Genomic DNA, 25,996 nt, shown 5'->3' with positions numbered 1-25,996 from the left:
TGTCTGGGATGCTCAGAACAACTTCATCTAGCTCATTCCAGGCTTTCTTTTTCACCTCTATGGCACATCCTATCTGTGGGGCATAGCTGCTAATCACATGATAAATAACAATTTCAAGTTTCAGCCTCATTACTCGATCTGATACTCTTTTCACCTCCAATACATTCATAGCTAACTCTTCTTTTAAAATAACCCCTACTCCATATCTCTTACCATCTACACCATGGTAAAATACTTTAAATCGTGCCCCTGAAATTCTAGCCTTACTGCCTTTCCACCTGGTCTCCTGGACACACAATATGTCAACCTTTCTACTAACCCTCTGCATTTATCCAGGCTTGGGACCGGCCTCTACAGTTTGCACTGGCTTGTGCCCCCCAAAGGGCTGCATTTGTTTGTTGAAAGGTAGTGCAGTAAAATTAAGGGTTTTTCCCTAACATGAGGACTATTCGTGATTAGTAATTAGTAATCATGATTGATTTTGTAAGTTTACTCACTGACAAAGACATATATATATATATATATATATATATATATATATATATATATATATATATATATATATATATATATATATAATTTTAATGCTAGGTGTATTTTAACAGGGAGAGAATATCAAAAGGAAAATCTAGGAAATCTTATAAAACCAATGATTCAAATTATTTTGCCATTGATCCCCTATCAGAACATTACTTGGTTGAGAACCCCTTGTTGGCCAGTACAGAGGTCAGATGTTTCTTGTAGTTGATCACCAGGTTTGCACACATCTTGGAGGAATTTTGGACGACGACTCTTTGCAGATCCTCTCCAAATCCTTAAAGTTTTGAGGCTGTGCCTTGGCAACTCGTAGCTTCACCTCCCGCCACAGATTTTCTATGGGATTTAGGTCTGGGGACTGGCTAGACCAGTCCATGATGTTAATGTGCTTCTTCTTTAGCCACTCTTTCATTTCCTTGGCTGTGTGCTTTGGGTCATCATCGTGCTGGAAGCCCCATCCACAACCCATTTTAAGTTTTCTGGCTGAGAGAAGGAGGTTCTCACCTAGTATTTCATGGTACAAGACTCCATCCATATTTCCCTCCATGCAGTGAAGTTGACCTGACCCCAATGCAGAGAAACACCCCCTAAGCATAATGCTTTCACCTCCATGCTTGACTGTGGGGATGGTGTTCATGTGGTCATAGTCTGAATTCCTCTTCCTCCAAACACGGCGAGTCAAATTGATTCCAAACAGCTCAATTTTGGTCTCATCTGACCACATCACCTTCTCCCAATCATTCAGGTGTTCATTGGGGAACTTTGGACTGCCCTGTACATGTGCCTTCTTGAGCAGGGGGACCTTACAGGCGCTGCAGGATTTGAATCCATGATGACATAGTGTGTTACCAACGTTTTTCCTGGCGACTGTGGTTCAAGGTGGTTTCTTTGAGCTCATTAATGAGCTCCTCCCGTGTAGTTCTGGGCTGATGCCTAACCTCTCTTATGATCATTGATACTCCACGAGGTGAAATCTTGCGAGGAGCCCCAGACCGAGGGAGATTGACAGTCATTTATGTTTATTCCATTTCGTGGTTATTGCACCAACAGTTGTCTCCTTCTCACTCAGCCTCTTACCGATGGTTTGTAGCCCATTCCAGCCTTGTGCAGGTCTACAATCTTATCCCTGATGTGCTTAGAAAGTTCTTTGGTCTCTTGCCCATGATGGAGAGGTTGGTGTCTGATTGATTGATTCTGTGGACAGGTGTCTTTAAACAGGTAACAAGTTGAGATACGGTGTCTTTCATACAGCTATCGAGTTTAGATTAGGAGTACATTCTTAAAGTGAGGACGAGTCTGTGGGAGCCAGAATTCTTTATTATTGGTAGGGGATCATATACTTACATTAGTTTTTTTAAATGTGATTTTTCTGGATTTAATTTGAGATATTAGCAAAAATAAGAAGACTATATGTATTGTCCCATATTTTAGATGTGTTATTCATTTTAGGCACAAGTTGTTTGTTGTTTTCGTCCTCGTTGAATTCCTCTTCTCTTGCAGCTGCCATTCTTTATTTGTCTGATTCTGCCAAGATTCTCACTGTATGTATGGGTCTGCTCGAGCCAATAGAAGTCCATTATCTAGGGGGGTGGATGGCGATGCCCATTTAAACTCGCATCTGATCGGTCAAACTCAGATAAATGCCACTAGCGTGCAACAAAGCATATAGTACCAAATGCGTATTATTTTTATTGCACGTCTTTGCGACACACATATTGCACGTGCCATTATCGTGATGATGATATGTTTTCAATATATTGTGCAGCCCTAATACAGACATACATACATATAGTACATAAATTACATACATACAGACATACATACATACAGTGGGGCAGAAAAGTATTTAGTCAGACACCAATTGTGTAAGTTCTCTCATTTAAAAAGATGAGAGAGGCCTGTAATTTTCATCATAGGTATACCTCACCTATGAGAGACAAAATGAGAAAAAAAATTCCAGAAAATCACATTGTCTGATTTTTAAAGAAGTTATTAGCAAATTATGGTGGAAAATAAGTATTTGGTCAATAACAAAAGTTCCTCTCAATACTTTGTTATATACCCTTTGTTAGCAATGACACAGGCCAAACGTTTTCTGTAAGTCTTCACAAGGTTTTCACACAATGTTGCTGTTATTTTGGCTCATTCCTCCATGCAGAGCTCCTCTAGAGCAGTGATGTTTTGGGGCTGTCGCTGGGCAACACCGACTGGGGTTGAGATCTGGAGACTGGCTCGGCCACTCCAGGTCCTTGAAATGCTTCCTACAAAGCCACGCCTTCGTTGCCCCGGCAGTGTTTTGGGGATCATTGTCATGCTGAAAGACCCAGCCACATTTCATCTTCAATACTCTTTTTGATCGAAGGAGGTTTTCACTCAAAATTTCACGGTACATGGCCCCATTCATTTTTTCCTTTCCATGGATCAGTCATCCTGGTCCCTTTGCAGAAAAACAGCCTCAAAGCATGATGACTCTACCCCCATGCTTCACAGTAGGTATGGTGTTATTTGGATGCAACTCAGCATTTTTTTTCTCCTCCAAACGACAAGTTGAGTTTTTACAAAAAAGTTCTATTTTGATTCAGATTCAGTCTTCCCAGCCAGGTGCAGGTCTACAATTTTGTTTCTGGTGTCCTTTGACAGCTCTTTGGTCTTGGCCATAGTGGAGTTTGGAGTGTGACTTTTTGAGGTTGTGGACAGCTGTCTTTCATACTGATAACGAGTTCAAACAGGTGCCATTAATACAGGTTACAAGTGGAGGACAGAGGAGCCTCTTAAAGAAGAAGTGACAGGTCTGTGAGAGCCAGAAATCTTGCTTGTTTGTAGGTGCCCAAATACCTATTTTCCACCATAATTTGCTAATAAATTCTTTAAAAATCAGATGTGATTTTCTGGATTTTACCAGACTTAACTTCTCATACGGACACTAAATGAATTACCAGCCAGTCCGAAGGAGCTCATCAAAGCGGAGACACGGACATTGGTTTCTCACGCTGACGCTAAATTAATTAACTTTCACCCCGAGCCAGTTTGAAGAGTCTCACCAACAAAGACTTATTTTTTTGGGACTCTGGCTTGATGACCAAGAAGGTGAGAAACCCACTGACCACACCCCCTTTTCGGCCCGCCAGCGCCCGAGCTACCCTTGCGGGTGCCTGGGCAGCTCACGGGCAAGCTCCGTTGGGAAGGAAGTGGGCAGCGCATGTCTGCTCTGAGTGTCTTGCGAACAGCGACATCCGGGCTCTGGCCGCCCTGCCTTGGAACTCTTTTTCCTACACCAAATCCACCTGTTCCCCGTGCGGAGTGGACCGGACAAACATTCAGGAGATTGACCAGCCTGCCTAAATTGTGTTCCACACATGTAGGTCCAACTTGCAGTCTACTAAAGTACAGATTAGTGCATATTTGGGTTTACATTAACGAGAACAGGAATCCCCAGCTATATGCATTGTCATCCCATGCTCATTTCCACCCTCACATCACAAGTCAGTCTCCTTTGCCAATGTTCGTCTGTCTTTTGTTTTGCTTTTCCTTGCATTGTTCCCCTGTAGATTCCCCCGTTAGATCTCATTAAATGTTCTATAAAAAGTCACTACCTGTATCATTTGTGTGTGTTTGGGTTCGACAAAAGACCTCTGGCTATCAATAACTCTTATCTAATTTCTGTCGCAAGCTTCAGATTACGAGACGAGTTTTTTGTCACTTTGTCCTGATGTTTTATACATCTAAAAAGAGACATGGTGCCCCTTTTCTAAGAATTGCTCCCACAGTTGATTTCTTCACACTATGCTGCTTACCTATTTCAGATTCCCTCTTCCCAGCCTGATGCAGGTCTACAATTTTGTTTCTGGTGTCCTTTGACAGCTCTTTGGTCTTGGGCATACTGGAGTTTGGCGTGTGACTGTTTGAGGTTCTGGACAGGTGTCTTTTATACTGATACCAAGTTCAAATAGGTGCTATTAATACAGGTTACAAGTGGAGGACAGAGGAGCCTCTTAAAGAAGTTACAGGTCTGCGAGAACCAGAAATGTTGCTTGTTTGTCGGTAACCAAATACTTATTTTACTGAGGAATTTACAGATTAATTCATTAAAAATCAGACAATGTGATTTTCTGGATTTTTCTTTCTCATTTTGTTTCTCGTAGGTGAGGTTTACCTATGATGAAAATTACAGGTCTCTCATCTTTTTAAGTGGGAGAATTTGCACAATTGTTGGCTGACTAAATACTTTTTGCCCCACTGTACATGCATACGCAGGTACATACTGTATGTACCTACGTACATATATAGATCCAATACATGCATACATAAAGTTAAAAGATGAGGACTGACAAGGATGACCCAAAAAGTAAAAGAAGAGATACATGACACCTGGGTTGTGACTAGTTTTATTTGAATGAGACTGAGGACAACTGGTTTTATGATTCTAAACTCAAATAGAAGTAGTAAGTAATGATAGTACTACATGCATGATTTAGAAAAATATAACTACTTTGATGAAATCTTCTGAAATGTTTGCAGGTTTTAATAGTACTGTGCATAAACTCCCCATCTTTTATTCCAGGATCCAAACCCTTTCTTTGTAAGATCTGCCACTTTGCAACGGCTCAGCTGGGAGATGCCAGAAACCACGTGAAAAGGCACCTTGGCATGAGAGAGTACAGATGTGACGTCTGTGGGTGAGTTTTAAGGTTTAGCAACTTCGCTATTTTACAATCTACTTGGCTTGTCCTATGGCGTAATCAAGTGATCTGAGTTTAGAAGCTGAAAGTCACAAACTGTGGTCTGAGGTTTGCAATAAAGTACATTTCACCAAGTACCTGGTAATGACTAGAACCGGGAGTCTGTAAATAATCAGGTTGTGTTCTTGTACATGCAGTTAGAGAAGATAATTTATTGATGAATTTGAAGTTTTGAGCTTTCAAGCTTCTTTGGCTCTGTAGACTCACAAAGATGAAGAACTATGTAAAGATATTAAGTTTTCCCTCTGTGTATTTTTCTTTAAATGGCTCCACTTAGTTCATTTGCAGGCCAAGTTTGTTCCACCAAAGCCGACTGAGTGAATGTTTATTTGCTTCAACGATATTACAGCAGGCGCAAGCAAGCTTTGGTTTAAACATTGCTTTTCTTTTAATTAGAAGTTAGAAGTCATGTTTCACAGGCTCTCCAGCGAAAAAACCCTTTCTCCCAAGTGTTGCAAATGTGACACTTTACATACACACATATACATATGGAACAGTTCTCCAATATGTCTTTAAATGGCACTACTAAATACAGTCCTTGGTTTCACAAATCATGCAGGCGGAGGAGCCGAGCGCTTCCAGAGCTAGCGATTGGTGATAAATCGGCTCTGTGTGCGCTTTCATTACTGACTGATTACCAGGCCGTCCCTCATCTTGAATAAATAGGGGCAAGCACAAAGAAACCCCCCAGAAACACCCTCATTAAGGACAGAACCCCACATGCACACAGCCTCAACTTTTGCCATTTGATGATTTCTTCTTAATTCTAAATTTAAGTACATCACTAAACGGATGGTCACATAGCAGGTATAATGTATGATGTGGTGGGACATTTGTTTTGGTTCACCTACAAAAGTGAGAATGTTGTATTCAAAATCTGCATTTTCCAATGTTGCTAATGATGAGACGTTTGGCTTAACCAAAAAATGGAGCATTTGTTGTTTTGAATTAATTAAGAGTAACAATTGAAGAAATATGTTTCATTGTTGCATATATTTTTGTGTTTAGTAGTCTTTTGTAGGAGTTGCTTGACTTCAGATTTCTTTAAATCGACACCAATGTAATGAAAAGTCGAATTGAAGTTGTCTAGTCACTGATCAAGTCATTGATATTATTTTGAGTACTGTAATTACTAAAAATCACAGGAGGAGGGAATACTTTGCAATAGTCTATCTTCACTGACAATGGGAAGTTTATACATTGAATTTACGCCAGACATAGACGTCAGAACACAAAAGCATTGTCGTGGGCTCTGTCACGTGATGGTATTTCTAGAAAAAAATATCCTCTCTGTTGGTGTGCTTATAGCTGGGACAGCCAAGTTCATGTTTGCACAACTTGTCCAAATGGGTTTCTTCGCCTACCACAGCAGAAGCTGTGCCTGCATGTTGGGCATTTGCGGTGTTGCAAATGAGAGCGGACCGCTTTGTGTGTGGTGGAAAAATTCCCTGTTCTCCTTTCACTTTGATAATGCAGGCTGAAAAGTTCTTCAAAATCCTGCTTGAGCCTGGCTTTTTGTTTTCACTTGACTGGATCTCCCTCACCAAAGCTGCACGTTCAGAAATAGTAGCCAATTTAAATCAATTAAGGTGACAAACTAATTTCATTCAGCACACTCATCTGTTGCTGCAAGCGGCTCTGCCTGGTCCTTAAGCCAAAAACAAGTGATTAGCGACACGTCGACATCATTATCTAAACGTCATTGTGGAGTTGTAAAGGCGACAAATCGACTAGTCTGTACAAACCCTACTCTGTTGTGGTTAATTTCTTCGCTTTTCTTAACTGAACCCTTTTCATAACATCGGCAGCGATTTCTTTGTTTCCTTTGTTCAACCTTCAGACCAAAATATTACCTCTGGCCTAATATTCAGTGAATGGTTGTGCTGGGCCCCACCTGTCCACTGCTGTGGATGTCTTTTCAGGAGTGGGGGTAGTTGTTGATGGTTAAAGATCATATTGTTGTGGCATTTAATTAACAAATGCAAATGCGAGGCCAGGACAGATTTAGAACTCTTGACCATGCTGCCATTCAAACCAGAGAAGTCTGGTCTGTGTCTTGCTCATCACATTAAACACGTGCCTCGCCATCTTGCTCACTTCCTTCACTCGCATGCTTGACAGTGATCTTACTTATCTGCATATGTGTGTCTTCGTCTTACAACAAAGAGATCCGTTTTTAATTTGCCTGTAAAGAACTCCTAAGGTGCAACAACAGCAGAAAACACAAATTGGCTGTTAGCATGCGCGATAAGATTTCTCATATTTAATTGGTTTAAAAAAATCCACCAGCATGTGAGATGGTAGGTTCTTGTGTATTCCTCCCAGCGTGTTTTGTCCACAGTGGGGCTTGGTCATTTAATGAGCCTCCTCTTCCTCTACTCCATCATCTACCAGAAAGGCCCTGCATTCAGCATTTTCGCCCTCCTGCTCTCTGGTCCAGACGGACATCCAGTGTTGTTGTAGGTGTTAAATTATGCATAAACAATCTAAATGCTTTGAGGCATTGGTTTAATATCAGCCCTCAGCCTTGGCCTTTCTACTATTAACACTATCAAAGGCATGAATTGTACTCTTGTGGACTGCTTTTTTATTATTATGAGTCATAAACTCCATGTCACGTCAGGAATTTAAGCAAAACTTTAAAAAACTGTTGCTTAGAACTCAAAAGTTTGCAGAGTTTGCAACAGTCTCTTTTTCCTGCAGCTCAACCATCCTCCATCCCTGGTCGCAGTTTTCTTGACTTGTTGGAGAGAATATATATAGTCATGATTTCATGTTGGGTGTGTGATTTGACTGTTAAAAGGATGGGGCTGGCTCATGTCAGGGTTTTTATGTCCTCCTGTCTCGTGAGATTGTCTGGTCTGTTCCCAGAATAGCCTATCAGTTCCGCCCTGCACGGCTCATCCGCTGTAATGTGCATTAATGCCCGGGCCTGTATGAGTACTGTGAGGCCTGGCACTGACAGTAGAGGAGCATCTTAGCTAACTGCTTATCCAGAGAAACCGTCACTTAATACAGACCCTCTATTGTCTATTCACAGCCCCCTCCTTCTCCTTTGACGTGATTCTCTGTAATCCTCGAACAGATTTTGGTTAGACCTCCCTGAGAACTATTTTTATTTTTTCCCTCTTCTTCCCTCCCACTTAAACACTAATAGTTGTTGCAGATGAAGAGAAGGATCCCTGTGAGGATGATTATAATGTCACTCGACTGATCTCCCTCCACCCCATAATAATTGTACATCATCGCTTCATAACGTGTCAGACGGACACGTTGGTGGGGTGCAATTTAAACAGCAGAATACAATACACAATTACGGCCTGTCAGGCCTACGAACAACATGCAATGTTTGAGTTACACTTAATCATTGCGTACATTAGCGAGTTTACTAAGATCCCACATTACCCCTCCTCATACATAGCAAGGGCATTAAATTCTACTCCTTGTAAGCTTAGCGATTGTGTTGGTAGTAGAACAGCTTTATGATCAATGTATCTTACTGTTGGACCTTTTGAGGGCTTTGTGTATCAAGCAAGACCAATCTCTTAGGGGAAAAGAAAGTGGAGCACATAATACTGTATGTGTGGATACATCTACGCGCAAGTAAAAGAAGCAAGTGATGGGATTTGGCCACAAAGAAAAAAATACAGCCGTTCTTTGAAGGTAATCCTGATATCGAGCTCAAACATCTTTTGTTATATATACAATTACTAAAGTCACTAACTTGCAGTGTTGATCTGTTCAGTTCTTTCATTTCCCACTCAATTTGACCTATTTAGGTCATATCTGCTTCTCAAATGTTAGGCCACATCATTCCCATCACGAAGAGGTTTGAATTGAATGTGTGTCTGGGAACGTTTTTTTCTAGTGTCCCCGTCACCAAAACAAACACATTATGCTTTGATGCATTTAACTGAATTTAGTACACCATTATTGGAGATGAAATGAATAACACTAAAGGTTATTTAGAAAATAATGCCGGACGGCTGGTCTTGAAAGGTTAAGTATGTGAATGAGCAGTTTTGATGATAACAAGGGCTGTGTATGGCTAGGAGAGCTTGGTGTTCTGGTTTGACTCGATACTCTGTGATCGCTCTTTATGACTGAGACAGCTTTACAGCCCGTTACCCTCCATAACACGATAAAGTGTGGCATAATGGATTAGATGTGTTTAGTTGCCTTGGGCTGATGTTTGTAAAATTAATGTTTTTTTGTTTTGTTTTTGTTTTTTGCAAAAGAAAGACACTCATACATGTGCCTTTATAAAAATTCAAGAGGAAAAGGAGAGGAGAAAAATATATTTTTCAGTAAGAAATGTATATCAATATTTCAGTATATTCTTGATTTTTGAACAAGATCATGAAATAATTTCCCTGAATGTGGCATTCATTGTATAGAGTAATGGTTATGAAATGATTGTATACTGTATGTTTTGACTGCGGTTCTTAATACTATAAGAGAAAGGCAATTCATGTTCTGTGGCAATAATACATATATTATTTGTTTTAAATTATGTGCCAAGGGAACGTAAGGAAGATTGCTTGGTCCGTCTGTTGTTGTTTAAAGGAAGTTTTCCAAGTTGTCTCAAATCGGCATTTACTGAGTGCGACAGACAAAGAGAGAAATATTCTTCAGTACTCGTCCTGTTTTTATAGCAAACTCATGTAGTGCACACAGAATCGTGGGACTTTATAATCAACGCCTTTCAATTTAATAATAATAGAAATTGGAGCTGATGTTGAACATAACATAAAAAATTAAAACAAAACAAAGACACTCAGCACATACAGTACAAAGGATAAACTTATCACATCAAGCCGCATAATTGTTTTAGTAACAATGTATTCTTGGAGCCAATTGTTTCATCGTATGTTGTGGGAGAAAAAGAAAGAGGGAAGTTAATGAGTGATTAACAACAGCAATTAAACCATGATGAGGAAGGCAGATGGAAAAAAAGGTATGTAATTAAAATATCAGTCCTCTCGTCAGAAGTGTGAGAGTCATCCATCGTGCACTTATTAAAAAGCTGGGGAGAGGGGAAGAAACGAACAGTGGTTAATTCCAGCAGCCCAAAGTGCCTGGTAATCTGCCCATGGATAGCGCTGAAAAGCCTGTAACTCATGTTTAAGTGTTGGGGCCGTGTCATTGGAGGTTCAGTCATGTATTTCTCTGTTGATGCTCATAGAGGCAGGGAGTATTTGGCAGTGAGGAGTAATTTTACTTAATTAATGGGATGCATATTTGATGGAGGAATAAAATATCCCGGTTTAGCAAAGTGAAGAAAGGGAAAAGATTTAGTGTGAGTTAAAGGTGGAGGCTGCTTGAAAGACAGATCGAGAGAGAGGATAAAGATGGCAACTAAGAGCGAAGAAATAGCAATGGGGACAATGAGAGATGGATGGTTGACACAACGTTGAGTTGATGGGTAAAGGGGAATGGGTTGCTTCTCTATTGAGAGGACATCAGACTGACAACGTTTGAGTTAATTGATATCCAGACAGAGCCTCTCCCTCAGCAAACCGAAATGTTACCCTGGTTTGCAAACCTGAGGTAGACTCCTGCCAGGGCCTCTTTTAATATTCATGTGGGTGGAGTCTTTAATAGGTTTTGCAATAGCAGTCTTGTCCCTCTACCACCATCCGTTTTAAAGCAGGTCTTTACTGTGAACGCAGAAACTTTTAATCACTTACACTAACACGGCAGACACACGACATGCTTGTTTTCCCAGACAAACTCATGGCCTGCCGAAAGTCACCTAAAACTTAATCCCCCCTGCCACATTTTGATGATTGACTTGCTATAGGTATACATTATTTTCACGGAGACTCTGTCACCAAGATATTTGACACCATCATGGAGACTGACATCTGGGAAAAAAAATGTCTACCTCCAATTTTTGTCCCTGGCTCTTTTGTCTACCCGTGTCTGGGTGATGATCTGTTTTATCAGAGCAGGGGAGACGTAAAATGTAATCAGTCATTGCCATCATCATAATTGAGTTTATGTAGCTGGTGGGAGCCCTGCAGGAAATGTTAGTTTGGGTGAAAGGGAGGATCTTGTTACTCTCGCCTGAAGTTCACAACGTTTAAGTTGATCAAAGACTGGAACAATCAATCAGTCGATGACTGACATTCCAAAGATATTCTGTGGTAAAACTCAAAAAGCTTTCTGACTTGTGGATCACATTTAGTCTGGTGGCCAACACACAGACCCTTCTCCTACACCTTTCAATTCACATGCTTGAACGTACAGTTTCGCCACACACACATAACGATGACTTGCTATCAGCACCCATTCATTGTTGTATGGTACTGAAGCGGGGTCTTTGGAGTACATGAAAAGTGGGATTTCATTGTATCGTTATTTTGAAGTCATACTAATGTATCTGTATTGCAATGTAAATGAAACATGTTGGATCCTCTTTTTGCAACTACTTAGTAAGGATGCTAAGCAAATTTTCTAAACTATTTTATATTTACATAATTGCCAAATGTTACGGAACGTCCATATTTTCTTGTGGAAATCACTGAATGCTGACTCGTTACGGCCGTAACACCGATTGTTCCGGATATTGGGGCGAAATAAATCCAACTTCTGACATTTCCGGCCACCGTGACGAAAATGTCATAAATGAATTCACTGAAATAAACTCTATATATTCAAAAAAAAAAGAGAGAGAGAGCGAAAGCTGCTTAGTGCCCCCCATTCCTGATGCTAATTACTAAGCTATCATGTCATGAAGTTGCAAAACACGGAAATAACGGGGTTATACAGTGCAGTTGTCTCATAGGTCTTGCTGGAACCACGTTATAGCAGAGAGGAACCAAGTTTGAACAACAAAATAACAACTCAACTAATACGCTTCTGGAGATATAAATGGACAGTAAAATAATTCACAGCCTCACAAGACTCCCTTTGAACCGGAAGTGAATTAATACTGTACGTCACTGGAGAAATTACAAGTATATTATGAAGTATATTATTATTAATATAAAATATTTAAAAGATAACGTTTTAGTCCCACAATGGGGAAATTTCCATCATTTCAGTAGCAATAGTGACATAGGAAATCCATCCATCCATCCATTTTCTACACCGCTTATCCTCACTAGGGTCGCAGGTATGCTGGAGCCTATCCCAGCTAACTGCGGGCAGGATGCAGGGTACACCTTGAACTGGTTGCCACCCAATCGCAGTGCACATATAAACAAACAAACATTTGCATTCACATTCCCACCTACGGACAATTTAGAGTCTTCAGTTAACCTACCGTGCGTGTTTTTGGGATGTGGGAGGAAACTGGAGTACCCGGAGAAAACCCACGCAGGCATGGTGAGAACATGCAAACTCCACACAGGCGAGGGTCTTTGAAGAGAACTCAGAACTGTGAGGCGGATTCAATCTATCAGCAATGTTATTTATTTGTTTTCAAAATAGAGTGCTGAGCTTCGACGAGATCTGATTTTTTATTTTTTATTTAATTTAATTTTATTTTATTTTAACCGTTGAAAACAGAATTGGTTATGGCAAATTAATCCAGAGACACAGATATTTTTGACGATGGTATGTCAAAATCTCATATACTTTGATTCAGGCTGCACATGCATCCGTCATTACAGGGTGGATGCAAAATTAAATTAAAACATTAAAATAACAAATATTGAAGCCATAATTTATTAATGATTACGATTAGCGTAATAATTATGTTGTGCAATTGATCAGCATGCAGAATTATTTTTATCCTATTACAAAATATACTGCAATGACTGTCCCACGGTAATGTTCTTGACAAAATTTAGAAAATGTGGAAATTCAGACAAATTTGGACAAATTGTTCTGGAAGTGAATTTCTGTAGGTTGGCAGCTCTGTATTTATGTTTTTAAAACAGCGCTGTTTGAACTACAGGTATTAAATTGTCCCACAGTGTTTCCCTCTTACTTGTTAACTTTGCCCCTCAAGCTCTGCAGACCATCATGTGGCTATGGTTCTAATTCTCTATGATTCTCATATTCATGAAGCGATATTGACAATTGTCTTTGTAAAACAGATAATAAGCTGTGATAAATGGGTGGGATGAAATTACATCAACCTTACCAGGCTATTGTATTAACACATCTCGACGATCTCACTCATTCCTGGTGTCTTTGTAATTGATTAATTTTTTATGTGGATGGATGTAAGGTTGTGGGTCTTGTATCAGTGGCTGATTGCTCGTCAACCATAAACAGGAGGAGCCACAGTGGGGCCTCAAGGGCAGTAGTCATAGTCCCCAACGTTATGGTCAATTCTTCTCCAACTCTAAAATCAGGAAAAATACTTGGCCATAAAAGTGCCCATATTACTGGGCTGACATAAAGCTCGTCCTTCCATCCTCTGTCTGCGTGCCAGAGTTGCATCGCCTTTAGTTCCCAGTTGCTCAGCACACCTGTCGGACTTTAAGATCACCAATCCTTCTTTGTATATGTTGCTACAGCCCCTCAGGTAGCCCCTGCACCACCCAGCTTTAAATATGAGCAAATAATGGTGCGGTGAGGGATGCTGCTTGTGTCCTTGGCGAGAATCCTCTGTGTGCTATAGCAACATTTCACTGTCTTGAGTCTCGTGGGAGGCATAAACCACACTGAAAACTCTCAAGGCTTGTTGGTGGCATCCATGGATGGATGCAGAATTACAGAAAGGCTATGTGGTCTTTTTGAATACATGTAAGTGTGAAGTGGCTGTTGATGTAAATACATTTGTATGTGTTTAATGAAATAAAACCGTGTCCTTTTTTAACGTGTGCACATTTCAGATGCGGTGCACTAAAGTGTTAAAGTGTTGTGCTGCATATCACACCTCCTTTATTTCTTTGTTTGCCTGCATCCACGATGCTCCTCATAGTTGAGCCAATATATCACACTTGCCACCAAATTAGGCCAAAACCCATGACAGGGTCACTTGGGAAGAATTAGATGAGGAGGTGAAAGAATAGGGATTGGCGAAATGAGGCAGTTGGGGGCATGCTTGCAATTAGGGATGAAATGATTTAAAAACTGTTAGTATTACTGTTTTACATTTGAATAATTATTACTATCCTATGATAATGTTTCTGAGTAGTAGTTGTTTTTTGGCTACGCTGGTGCTTGCCATAATAGCAAACAAATGGAGAAAGAAGAAGACAGCAAAGAAATAAATGATGTCAGGTGCATGTTACAGTCCTACCAAACATGGCAGAAGGGTGCCAATCCAATCAACAATCCAACAATGGAGTATTTTAGTTTTTATCAGACTGCAGATTAATTTATCATTATTGCGCTGCATGCAAACAATGCAGGAAAAACAAATACTGTGGTGTCCCAACACATCACTTTACATCTCATTTTGTGATCACTCAATGTGATATTAGTAATTTTAAGTACATTTCGTGGCGTCTTGCCTGCATTAAAAAAAACATTTTGCTTATTGCTGTTCATAATCTTTAATTTGCAGAAGGTAGCTGGATTAGTATTTATTTTAAATTCAAAATAAAAGTTGATTGGCATACTTCAGGTGCATTTAGCAAAATTGTGATAATGATAATGTGATCATTTGGGTCTCTTGCAATTACAATTTGGATCTTGCCGGCAGGAAAGAGAAGTGGACACATGGGCAAAAATGTGGACCTTATTGTCAACCATGCGGTTGTGCGATCCCTTCACATTACACCATGTTAACCCCTGCAACACTGGCTCCCTAAATAAGGCGCCGTAGGTTTGCAACCCTGCGTCCAACCGTAAAAACACTAACACATCACTTATCCCTGCAGGGGGGGAAATAACAAAAAAAAACATTGTGTGTGATGAGGAGTAGCACGCTGTGTGAAGAGGAAGCATTTATTCATTTATTCTGTTAGTTCAGCAAAACAAACAGAGGTCAGGGTTATGCTGAAACACTGATAGCTGGGTGTCTATTACAGTTAAATTTCAAATTAGGCGGTTCACTTTCATCACTTTTATGGTTGTTTCAAAGGCTGCCTGGCCTTTCAAGCCCCCCAGCAAAATGTGATTACTGAAACGTTTACAGGCTACATAAGCTTCAAGAATACCAAAAACAAATTTCTCCCATGAAATCAAGTTTTGAGACAAACATCCATACTGATGACTTGTGGTGTCTTCATTGAACTTTAGATGGCGCCATTCAACTTGCTAGAAACCTGCAAGGATTTCAATTGCAATACTGTATGCGATTGTGATTATGTAGACGCCCTGCTTGAGTGATATGCAGTTAAGCTATTAAAGATTAAGACTTATTCATTGCCATGCATACATTTTACATGTATTACACAAAATGTATCTGCTGCATTTAATATATCAAGGTAGTGAACACAGCAAGCACGCCACAGTAACGACACACTGCAGTGGGCAACTTTTCCAGTGCCTGAGGACTGTTTAGAGAGTTGGGTGCCTTGCTCAATGACAACTAATTATTTAAGTTGTGCTCACATTTTTTTAATTTTTAAAACATTTGTTTATTTGTTTTTCCAATTAAAAGCTTTATATATATATATTTCAGTGACACCCTCTTGTGTGTGTGTGTGTATGTGCGTGTGTGTGTGTATATGTGCATATATATATATATATATATATATATATATATATATATATATATATATGTATATGCATGTTACTCATGATCAAAACTGGTGTGTGACAGATAATGTGAAACTTTCAGATAAGATGGAAAAACTGATGAATTGAATGGAAGCCCTAAAGCAAGAACATCTTTGATTATTAATAATAATAATAATAATAATATTAATAATAATAAATAGAATACACCTAAAAATAAAACTTTACTGTGAGATGTTAGACAACCATAGAAGGTGTAAGTGCAGTTAAAAACAACAATACGTGGAGGCTGGCAGGGCAGATGTAATGTTCGGAGAGGCGGCCCTGCTGGTGCTGCTTTAACTAGGACAAGCCTCTCTATAACGGTGCACCTCAGGGGCCGATCAGCAGGTCTCAGGAGAGGCTCCCCACTCTGCTGTCTCACTGGGCCTGTCACGAGGGGGTTGATGCTGGCTTGGCTGGCTTGTAGGGTGTGGGGCGGCTACAATGATGATCATCGTGGTGGTGTGGGCTGACGTGCTGAGAGGGCAATTACAGCAAGGACAAAGACTGCAGTGTCCCCACAGCCCCCTAATGAAGAGAGCAGGTTAGCCTCTTAAGAGGACCAGTGATGAGCATGGCCTTAGTGTGCATTTGTTTATATTTGTGTGTGTTTTGCTCTGTTTAACCTTCCCGAGGATGATACATTATTGGAGGTCATATAGTTGCTGTACCGTGCTTACAAACTCCTTTAATGACGCCTTCACATGCTGGTATTTTCCCTTCATGGAACAAAATGCAAACACCCATGAACTCCATAATCTTTAGAGAGTCATACTGCTGCCTGTGTGAGGAAAAAATAGCCAATGAAATCTTTTAACGTATCCTGGTCGCTGAATGCTGCACGTTAGCGGATCAATATTTTGTTTTTAATATTTCTTTCTTCTTTAATATCCCACTTAAAAATTCAGCACATAACAGCCTGCATTTTATATCAAATAAATAGATGACTTTACAGGCAAGGTAATTGAAGCTATACTGTATTCTGGAAAGACTAAACAAACCATAATCTGCTTTAAGAACTTGGACAAATGCACAAACACTCTTCATTTTTTCCTTTGCTTATTGTTGTAATTCATGTGGGATAGGGTGGCGGTAACGATGGTTTGTAACTAATACTGCTATGTTGACATACCCATCTATAGGATCTGATAAAGCCTTTTGAGCACCGCTTATTCAAATTCAATTAAATTCAATTCTATGTTCACACAGAAAATCAGAGCAGGTAAAGGCAATAAGATAGAACGTGATAACCTTTTTGGAGCGGTTGAGAGAATAGTTTACCCTCCGCTTCACCACTTGAATGATTTACTGTACAGTCAGTAGATTGACTTTCACCAGATTTTTACACACACACACAAAACATCAGAATGGATTTTTGATGGTGAAAGGAAGCATGCCAGAAGTCTCCTGGTAAGGTGGGGTTATGAAAGATGTGTTCCATACGTGCAAGTCTCATCAGTGATTGTTGAACCATTCCAATTTCATATTTCAAGGGCCTTTGTGTTAATATTTTTGGCTTGTGTTAATGTTGCGTCCCTTCCATGTACTTGTAGCCCAAGTCTTTTATTTATTTATTTTTTAAATAATACAAGTTGTGGATGAAGATTTTTGGGGAAATAACCAGACTCTTATTCACAGATTATAGTTTTTAATCACTGCACTGTTTTTACACATTAACAAATGAATATTAATTATTAGTATTGTTATTTTATTTTATTCTATTTATGTGCATTCATTTAAACCATGACTATTTGTCAACAGTTTTCATGTTCAGTATATACATTTGTGTGTGTGCGAATGTGTGTGTGTTCGCATGTGTGTGCGCCTGCACTTGTCTACTACACAGACTTGCACTTAAGCAGATTTTTATAAAAACTTTGCTGCTCATATTGTATGCCAGTATGGTATGGTACAATGTATAGAATGTATAAGGTTGTAATTGTACACAGGCAGTAATATTTTTTGTAATAATCTATTGGTAATTTAGCTATTTCAACTGTCATGTTGACATATCTGACATACCGAATGATTAGTACCATAATTTGTAATGCAGTATGCGATTGTGCAGCTCATTGGGGCCAAGGCCTAATGTGAAGGCTTTCCAGTAAATTAATCTGTTTTAGATGTTCATATTGCATAGTCTACCAAGTCAACAAGCTAATGAAATGTCCTCTTTCCCCTTTGCAACCAAACACCACTAATCTAATCTATTATTCAACCATACTAATGTATGGGTGAGCAATTCTAAAACGTTTCCATGCTGTGCCGAGGTGACAGTGTGAATATGGGCAAAGAGGACTCCAGACACATTTGATGGCTGCTCACTTGTGCTGATAGGCCAAACGGTGCTGGGAACCCGCCACGTTTAATCATGTTGAGGGTGACTGCTTTCATAAGAGCATGCGGCGATTCAGACAACTCTAATAAGGAGAGGTGACAGAGAAACTTTCTGTGTTAGCGGCAAAACAGAGGGGCAAGGTCTTCTTTTTTATGCACGTGTTGCTTTTTTGTTTTGTTTTTGGTTGCACATAAGAGACAAATTTCACTATGTGAGACTGGATTTGAGGTGAAAGAATGTCACTATGAATAAAGGGTTTGGGGACAAGGTCGCACAAGTGCCCGTTCAGCAGAGTGCTGCAAGTCTGTTTGTGGCGTTAAAGATGAGCAAAGACTCTTAAGATGTCTCTCTGTAGATAAGGTAGCAGACTCCAGTTTTGCCCCTCAAAGTTGCATGACATATTATAATTTATTGTTCTACAGCCATTGTCAGAAAAAAAAGAAGCTAAAAGGAATGATGCTTTGAGGATATAATTAAAGTTATCGTTCAAAGAGCAACTTTTTGCATATTTGAATTATTACTGTCGTTAAAAAACACACAAAATATGGAAATACGATTGCTGGAAGCTCATAAATCAATGATCAGCAAGGCCTCAAAGCCCAATAAATATGGGGAGTTAAATACTTTAAAATGCAAATCACATCTTGAAATTTGCATGTGTAAATTTAAAGGGAGCTTGCTTCCTTAAGACCCTCAGAGGTAGTATAGGATGGCGCTAAGATGATGGATGGGTAATGGGGGGACGGAAAAGAAACCAAAATGGAGTTTTCTTTTCCGTTTCACCAAGGTGTCATTGGTCAAGTTATTGGATCGCTTTTTATGATAGCGGCTGAAGTGAGCTAAGAGACATGGCCGCATCTCTTTTATGGATCCAGAAAATGCCTTAAGTGATCTGAATAATTAGCAGTTAATTATTCTTCATCCATCTAAATCAGAATAGGACAGATATGGGAATGGAATTCATAATTTTAGCCCAGCATCCTGTCTTGTACTAATGTGGTAAACTAAAGTGACTGTGAATAATACCTACTGACCTTCCAGTAATTATGGTCCGCCTGGCAATTTGCTTGCTGTTACTAATTGAGGCTCTTGATTCACTGAAATTCTTATTAAAAATACATATGTTTTATGGCTTGGATTTCTTTTACAAGTTTTCTTTAATGTATTATTAATCATTGTTATTTTTAATAGTAATTATCAGACAGAATGTGCCGAGTAGAAGCACTGATTTATTATTATTATTTTTTTTCTATACTCTGACCTCGGTTAGGTAGCACAAATGATCAACTATTTTGAAAAATATTTGTTGGTATAAATTATTGCTGGTCCAAAAACAAAACGGGGTCACTCATTTCATGATTATATGATCCTTCTATCACAATCCTCTCATGTCGTTTCCCCCTCTCAGACATATGAAAATACTCTGGCGGCACCAATGGATCAATGGGACGTGATGTCTCTTTATGCATTAACGCTCAGGTTAGTGTTAGGTTAAAAAGCTGCCTAGTGCCTCCCAAGGCAAAAAAAAGATGAGCGGAAAAAAAAATCAATTATTCCTGGAGAGTCAGAGGGCTGGCCATCATTGTGAAAGCATCCTTTTACCAATATATGTGCGTGTGGGCAATATGAGGGTGGCTGGAGTATTTGCATGTGTGAATGCCCTTGCTGTGGCGCCTGCAGGTATTGACCATACAGCACTAAGGATGACGTGCTTTGCTTCACATAAATCCTGTCCAGTTTGTAATATGCTGTATTTATTTACTGTATTTTTAAGGATCAGCAAAGTTCCAATGACAACTACCAGTCATGTAATCATCCAGATAGGGATCTATGGGGCTGAATTCTGACACTTAGCCCTGCTAAAGAGGGCTTAGACTCATTTGTCCATCCCAACAAGTGTTCTCTGTATTGTTTAAGAAGATCCTTCACAGAATCCACTGAATTAAGATAATGTGACTGTTTGTGTGTGATTGAGCAGCCTCAGCTGAGAGGACAAGCAGCTTTAGCTCTTTTATTGGCTCTCTGTTTAAGAGGCCATACATGTTTTGACGGAGTCCAACTCTCTTTATTTTATTTCTGTCATGACAAATACTGTGCCAGTGAACACCCGCTTTTTACACACAACGTTGCATTCCAGCCCACTGATATGTTTGTCTGAGCGGGAAAACTGTATACAGCCTGCCAGTTCAGAATGAGATGGACCAAAGTGAGATGTCCCTGCTGCTCCTCGTGTTCAAGCCCACATGAACGCCTCAACACAAATCCTTGTTGAAGCCCTCTGTGGATGCCATGAAATCGTATTCGCTGTTCAGCTAATGGCATAGGACTGGTTCTGCTAGGATGTTCCTCAGGGAAAGAAAATACATCACTGGACTATGATGCACTGACCATTTCTGATTTATTTAGGAGGTTGTGCTGCACTGCTTGACTAAAAATTCTGTTTTTGGGAGTTTTGATAGCGAATATATGATTCAATTCTGCCTAATATTATACTCAAATTATGAACATACTCCCTTTTATTTTTTTCTTACCAAATTAGGTGGAATAAATACTGTACTAACAAATCAATTGATACATAGTGAGTCTTTGGCGGGAGGCGCTGTTAAATATTCCATATTACTACATTTAAATAATATTATAATAATATAAAAATATAATATTAAATATAAGTTATATTATTAAATCTAAATAATATGGAATATAAGTATCATGCGTAGTGCAAGAAATAAAAAAATAAGGAAAACAAAGTATAGCATACACAAGACACAATAAGCTTAAACTTCCATCCATCCATTTTCTGTACCGCATATCCTCACTGGGGTTGCGGGTGTGCTGGAGCTTATCCCAGCTATCTTTGGGCGAAAGGCGGGGTACACCCTGAACTGGTCGCCAGCCAATCGCAGGGCACATATAAACAAACAACCATTCGCACTCACATTCACACCTGCGGGCAATTTAGAGTCTTCAATCAACCGACCACGCATGTTTTTTGGATGTGGGAAGAAACCGGAGTACCTGGAAAAAACCCACGCAGGCACAGAGAGAACATGCAAACTCCACACAGGGGGGCCCCGGATTTGAACCCCGGGCCTCAGAACTTTGAGGCAGATGGCATCTTGCCGCCGAAGCTTAACCTTCCATGCTTAAAAGATTTCACATCCTTTTTTTTTCTGAATCAGAATCAGAATCATCTTTATTTGCCAAGCATGTCAAAAACACACAAGGAATTTGTTTCCGGTAGTTGGAGCCACTTTAGTACTACAACAGACAGGCATTTGACAGAAAATACTTTTGAGACATAAAAATATAAAAACACTGTACGGAGAGTCACTGAGCATTGAAAGGTTACCAGTAATGTTGTAATGGCGATAAATTATTTTTTTTGGACAATTGTGCAAATGATGCAGAGTCCTCTGGCAATTTAGAGCAGTTTGAAATTACTAAAAGAGCAATAGTCTTGCACAGTGACCATTGTGGCGATTTTAAAGTGATTAGTAGTGCAATATTCTGGAACAGTGTCACTTGTGCAAATGGTGCAAATTCTTGAACAAACCTCCACATTCACACACATACAGGCCTTCAGCCCGAATAGACATATCTGTTTCTTCTTTTTCCCCCCTCTTTCTTCCGCTTATGAATCTGCAACAGGCCATCCGTCCACAAAAGCCGATCTGCTGCGGGTGCTGCTGGTACTGCTGCTGCTGGTAATTAGGCATCATAACACTTTCACAGTGTGTCTCACTCGATGCAGAATTCCTCCTGACGTGACGGAGGGATGGAAGAATTATCTGGCTTTGCAGATTCTTCTGCTCTGTTGGTCATCTGTCCTCTTTCGGGCCATCAGCCTAATCAGCCCATCATACGTGCGTGTGCACACACACACACACATACACGCCCACCTAAACACACACGCACACCGACTCACATAACCTCATGTACACGTCTAAAATGCCTGAAATACCCACCAACCCATGCACTCGCCCGCAGGCAGAATAAAGAGGAAAAGAGAGTTAGAGAAACAGATACAGTATCAATGCCCTCTAGGTGTGACAGGGTGGCCATGGGGGTTGTTAAAAGAATGTTTCTATTTGGGGGAGGGGGGGTGGTCTGTTGTAAGTCAATAGTCTGCTGCATCACTAGCTGTACAGACAATGTAAATCAATATGGGGTGAAGGCACATATATTTTACTAATTGAAAGGGCCTGTTGTGATTAAAGTCAGTTCATGCTCAATTTTTAGAATAGTAAATTCAGATGCTGCTGTAATTCTGTTTATCCTTAGTCATAAAACCATTTGAAAAAACAGATTAAGGGAGCTGTTTTTTCAAGAACAACTTTCTCAATTAATTTATTTTAACATATAGTTTATAGAAACAAGTAGTTATAACACAAAAAGCAATGAAAATCAGAAATACAATAGGGATTACAAAAAGATCTTTATCAGATCAGTGGCTTTCTTTTTGGGGGAGTTAGAAAAAGAAGCCCATCTTTTCTTTTGTACTTTTATTTATCAATCCACTTTATTCCAACATATGGTAATCCCTGTAACAAAAGATTTGAGGGAATAATGAAGAAAGGCTGGGGGCAGGAAGAAATGTGCTGTGGTAGTAAATACAGAGTTTGTGTGGCGTGCCGTGCACATCGCCAGGCTACAGAAGGGAGCGACGTGCTGCCTTCATGTCCCTAAGCCATATTCACGTCCACCGAAGACTTTTGTTTTTACACAGGTAGGCAGTTTGGGGACTATCTCACTGAGGAAGAAGGCAAAAAAGAAGAAGACATGAGAAGAATCAAAGGATGTACCCCCTTTTAATAATGTAACAAATATTCAAATCTCTAAAAATAAAATCTATTCATCCTTCCTGCTAATCTGAGCAGTAATTTATTCAAACCCAAGGCCATATTAGTATGCCAGCCCAGGGCACAATGGTTGTAACAAGACCAAGTTCACTCAAAAACTTAAGAGGATAGACATACAAACAAAACAAATATATCAGGCTGCAACTTGTAGACTTTTCCTGAAAATATGTTGTTCTTAGCTACCAGTGGATCATGATCTAGTTATCACGCTGTATTTACGTCAGCACAATTTGTATTTTGAAAAATCATACAGTTGATAGTTATTAGAATTGAAGTTTTAGAGCAGCTAAAATAATTGCAGCACAAAGCAATGCTTTGCTCCACTCAAACATTTCTGATTAATTTCCACTGAAGTGTGTTTCTACAGAATGTCTTACGTGTGTGTCCACATGAATCAATGCCATTTTATGAAAAGCAATTGAGCGATGATAGTTTGTATCAAGACATCAAATCGGCACTTCATTATGGATGCAGTGATAACACAATGTGTCGTATAATGATGGCAGTGGTTCATATTGTTCATTATACATGCGGGTGTCACGAGGCACTTGAAATCTGTGTGCCTGTGTTTATATAATTTTACAACATCTTGTTTCAGCAAATTTAATGCGTAAACTATTGGGAAGAAAAATATACCGCTATTTGCCAACAGTGACAAACAATATATTCGGAATAACGATTGCATCTATTGGCTTGTGTGTTTGTAAATGGTAGGTAATGAATTGCTCTTTTTGTGCAGTGAAAGAAAACATACTGTCACTATGCTTGAATAGACCTTCCAGTTGCATGATTGATTCCAAATGCATGATAAAGCTGTAAGATAAAAAAAAAAACAAAAAAAAAAACCCAATACTTTCATTTTATTAGGAGTACTTTCCTATTTAAATGTAATGCATATGTGTTACTTTAGGCGGCACGGTGAACAACTGGTAAGAGCGTCAGCCTCACAGTTCTGAGGACCCGGGTTCAATCCCCGGCCCCGCCTGTGTAGAGTTTGCATGACTCTAAATTGCCCGTAGGTGTGAATGTGAGTGCGAATGGTTGTTTGTTTGTATGTGCCCTGCGATTGGCTGGCGACCAGTTCAGGGTGTACCCCGCCTCCTGCCCGATGACAGCTGGGATAGGCTTCAGCATGCCCGCGACCCTAGTGAGGAGAAGCGGCTCAGAAAATGGATGGATGGATGGATGGATGTGTTCCTTTAGATTTTTGTTGTTCTTTCGAGCCATTGATAATGTACCATCAATTGGGAGGGCTGTAACTTGATCTGTAGTAACAGTGGAGGTCTTGAGCATGCTGGCTGCCTTCAAAATTGTGAGCTTGTTGAAGGTTTGGGGGCGTTGGAGTGGAGTCGATGCCTGCCACACGTCATGCTTTCTCTTCTTGACAAGCCCTGCAGTTACACAATCAACATTTTTATTGCTTGGAAATGTATATATTTAATTAGTAAAACAATGACAGTTTCGCTTGATTCATGGTGCATGGCAAGGTTTAATTAATTGGAAAATGCATATTACCCTGTGACTTAATTATTAGCGAATTAATCACTGGGTACTTGTTCAGTCGTTCAGTCATTTCTTGGCATATTTCTATGTATGTCTGTCACTGGAATTTCCTCCCAGGGTCGTTTTTATATGAGGTCATTTTTTTCCTTGAGTGGCTGTTGAGATGAGGAACATGTACTGTAAAGGCGTTCCCTAATGCTAGAAGAGATGCAGATCCGATGAGCAGTGTTGGGAAAGTTAATTTTCTATGTGAACTATTTCAAAGTTCAGTTCACCGTTCCAAAAATGAACGAGTTCAGTTCATAAGTCAACATTAAGTTCAAAAAATGTACGGGTTCATAGTACTTTTTTGTTTATCCTCAATGTTGCTGACGGGCTATTCCCCTTAAGGTACTGGCCTTTCATTTTCCCATTGTTGCCACCCATTCAGTCCACACTTATAGCCAGGTGTAGCTTTCACCCTACAATCTCAAAAACATGGGGAAAAACTTGTTGCTTGAGTAGTATTTTTATTTTATTTTTTAATGAGGAATTAAAACAAAAACAGGACTTGTATCCTTAATGTCCAAATAAAAACATGCAACACAGTATGACAGGAACGATGGCGAAAGGACATTGATAGATATGGTTGCATTCCTTGCATTTCTGGCGGACTATATCGGCAAAATATTTTATTTGTTCTGTTCTTATATATATAAAAAAAAAAAATTCCATATCATGACAGTGTGATCATACAGAGTTTAAACTATAGCATTCTGATACAAATAATCATTTTCCGAGTAGGCGTAATCAGTTTTTACAATCATGTACTGTATTACAAAACGCACCTTGCGTTCTCATGCAGTTGTGACGTGCCTGCCATGGATGGCGGCCGTGGAATTGTTTGCCAAATACAGTGCTTATCCGCCAACATATGAAGGCTCGTAGATAATATGTTCAGTTATTTTTTTTCCTGGAAGTCCCGAACAAAACCTGGATCAAAACTCTTGAATGAAAATGAATTTTTGTTCGAAAACTGTTCTTTGACCCCAGATTGAGCGCATTCTTAGTCACATTCATCAGGCAGAAATGAACTAAGTTCAGTTCACATTCGCACAAAATAGAATGCATTCAAACATTCTAGCCCAGGCCTTGAGAAGCACATTTGCCAAATGTGAAATCCAATACTCTGGGTCATGATTACAAATAGTGAATAAATGTCTTAGTTCTCTGTGGTTTTCTGTCACCAGTTGAAAAAGTAACATACATGCCAGTTGTTGAACAGAAGGCTCACATTGGAAGATGAAGGATTTAGTCTCAAGCGATCTTCGACATATGTTACTTTAGGAAATGACAGGGGATGGATGTATTACAAGTAAGCATGTAAGCGGAGGGAGTAGTAGGTGTAGCTT

The 25,996-nt window shown here is 39.6% G+C and overlaps 1 protein-coding gene across 7 annotated transcripts in view; it reads left to right on the top strand.

Moving 5' to 3' along the window:
- The window catches only part of znf407 (zinc finger protein 407), a 209,409-nt gene that overhangs the window by 19,604 nt on the left and 163,809 nt on the right, over window positions 1-25,996 (top strand). For all 7 annotated transcript variants that reach the window (XM_061776963.1, XM_061776962.1, XM_061776956.1 and 4 more), the window contains one exon: window positions 5,099-5,213. In XM_061776963.1, coding sequence (XP_061632947.1) covers window positions 5,099-5,213 — 115 coding nt within the window. The remainder of the gene's footprint in view (window positions 1-5,098; window positions 5,214-25,996) is intronic.

Source organism: Phyllopteryx taeniolatus, chromosome 6 (genome assembly GCF_024500385.1).
Source record: "Phyllopteryx taeniolatus isolate TA_2022b chromosome 6, UOR_Ptae_1.2, whole genome shotgun sequence".
NCBI classification, from domain to species: Eukaryota; Metazoa; Chordata; class Actinopteri; order Syngnathiformes; family Syngnathidae; genus Phyllopteryx; species Phyllopteryx taeniolatus.
The sequence above is the reverse complement of the archived record's forward strand: the minus strand, read 5'-3'. Positions and strand labels throughout refer to the sequence as shown.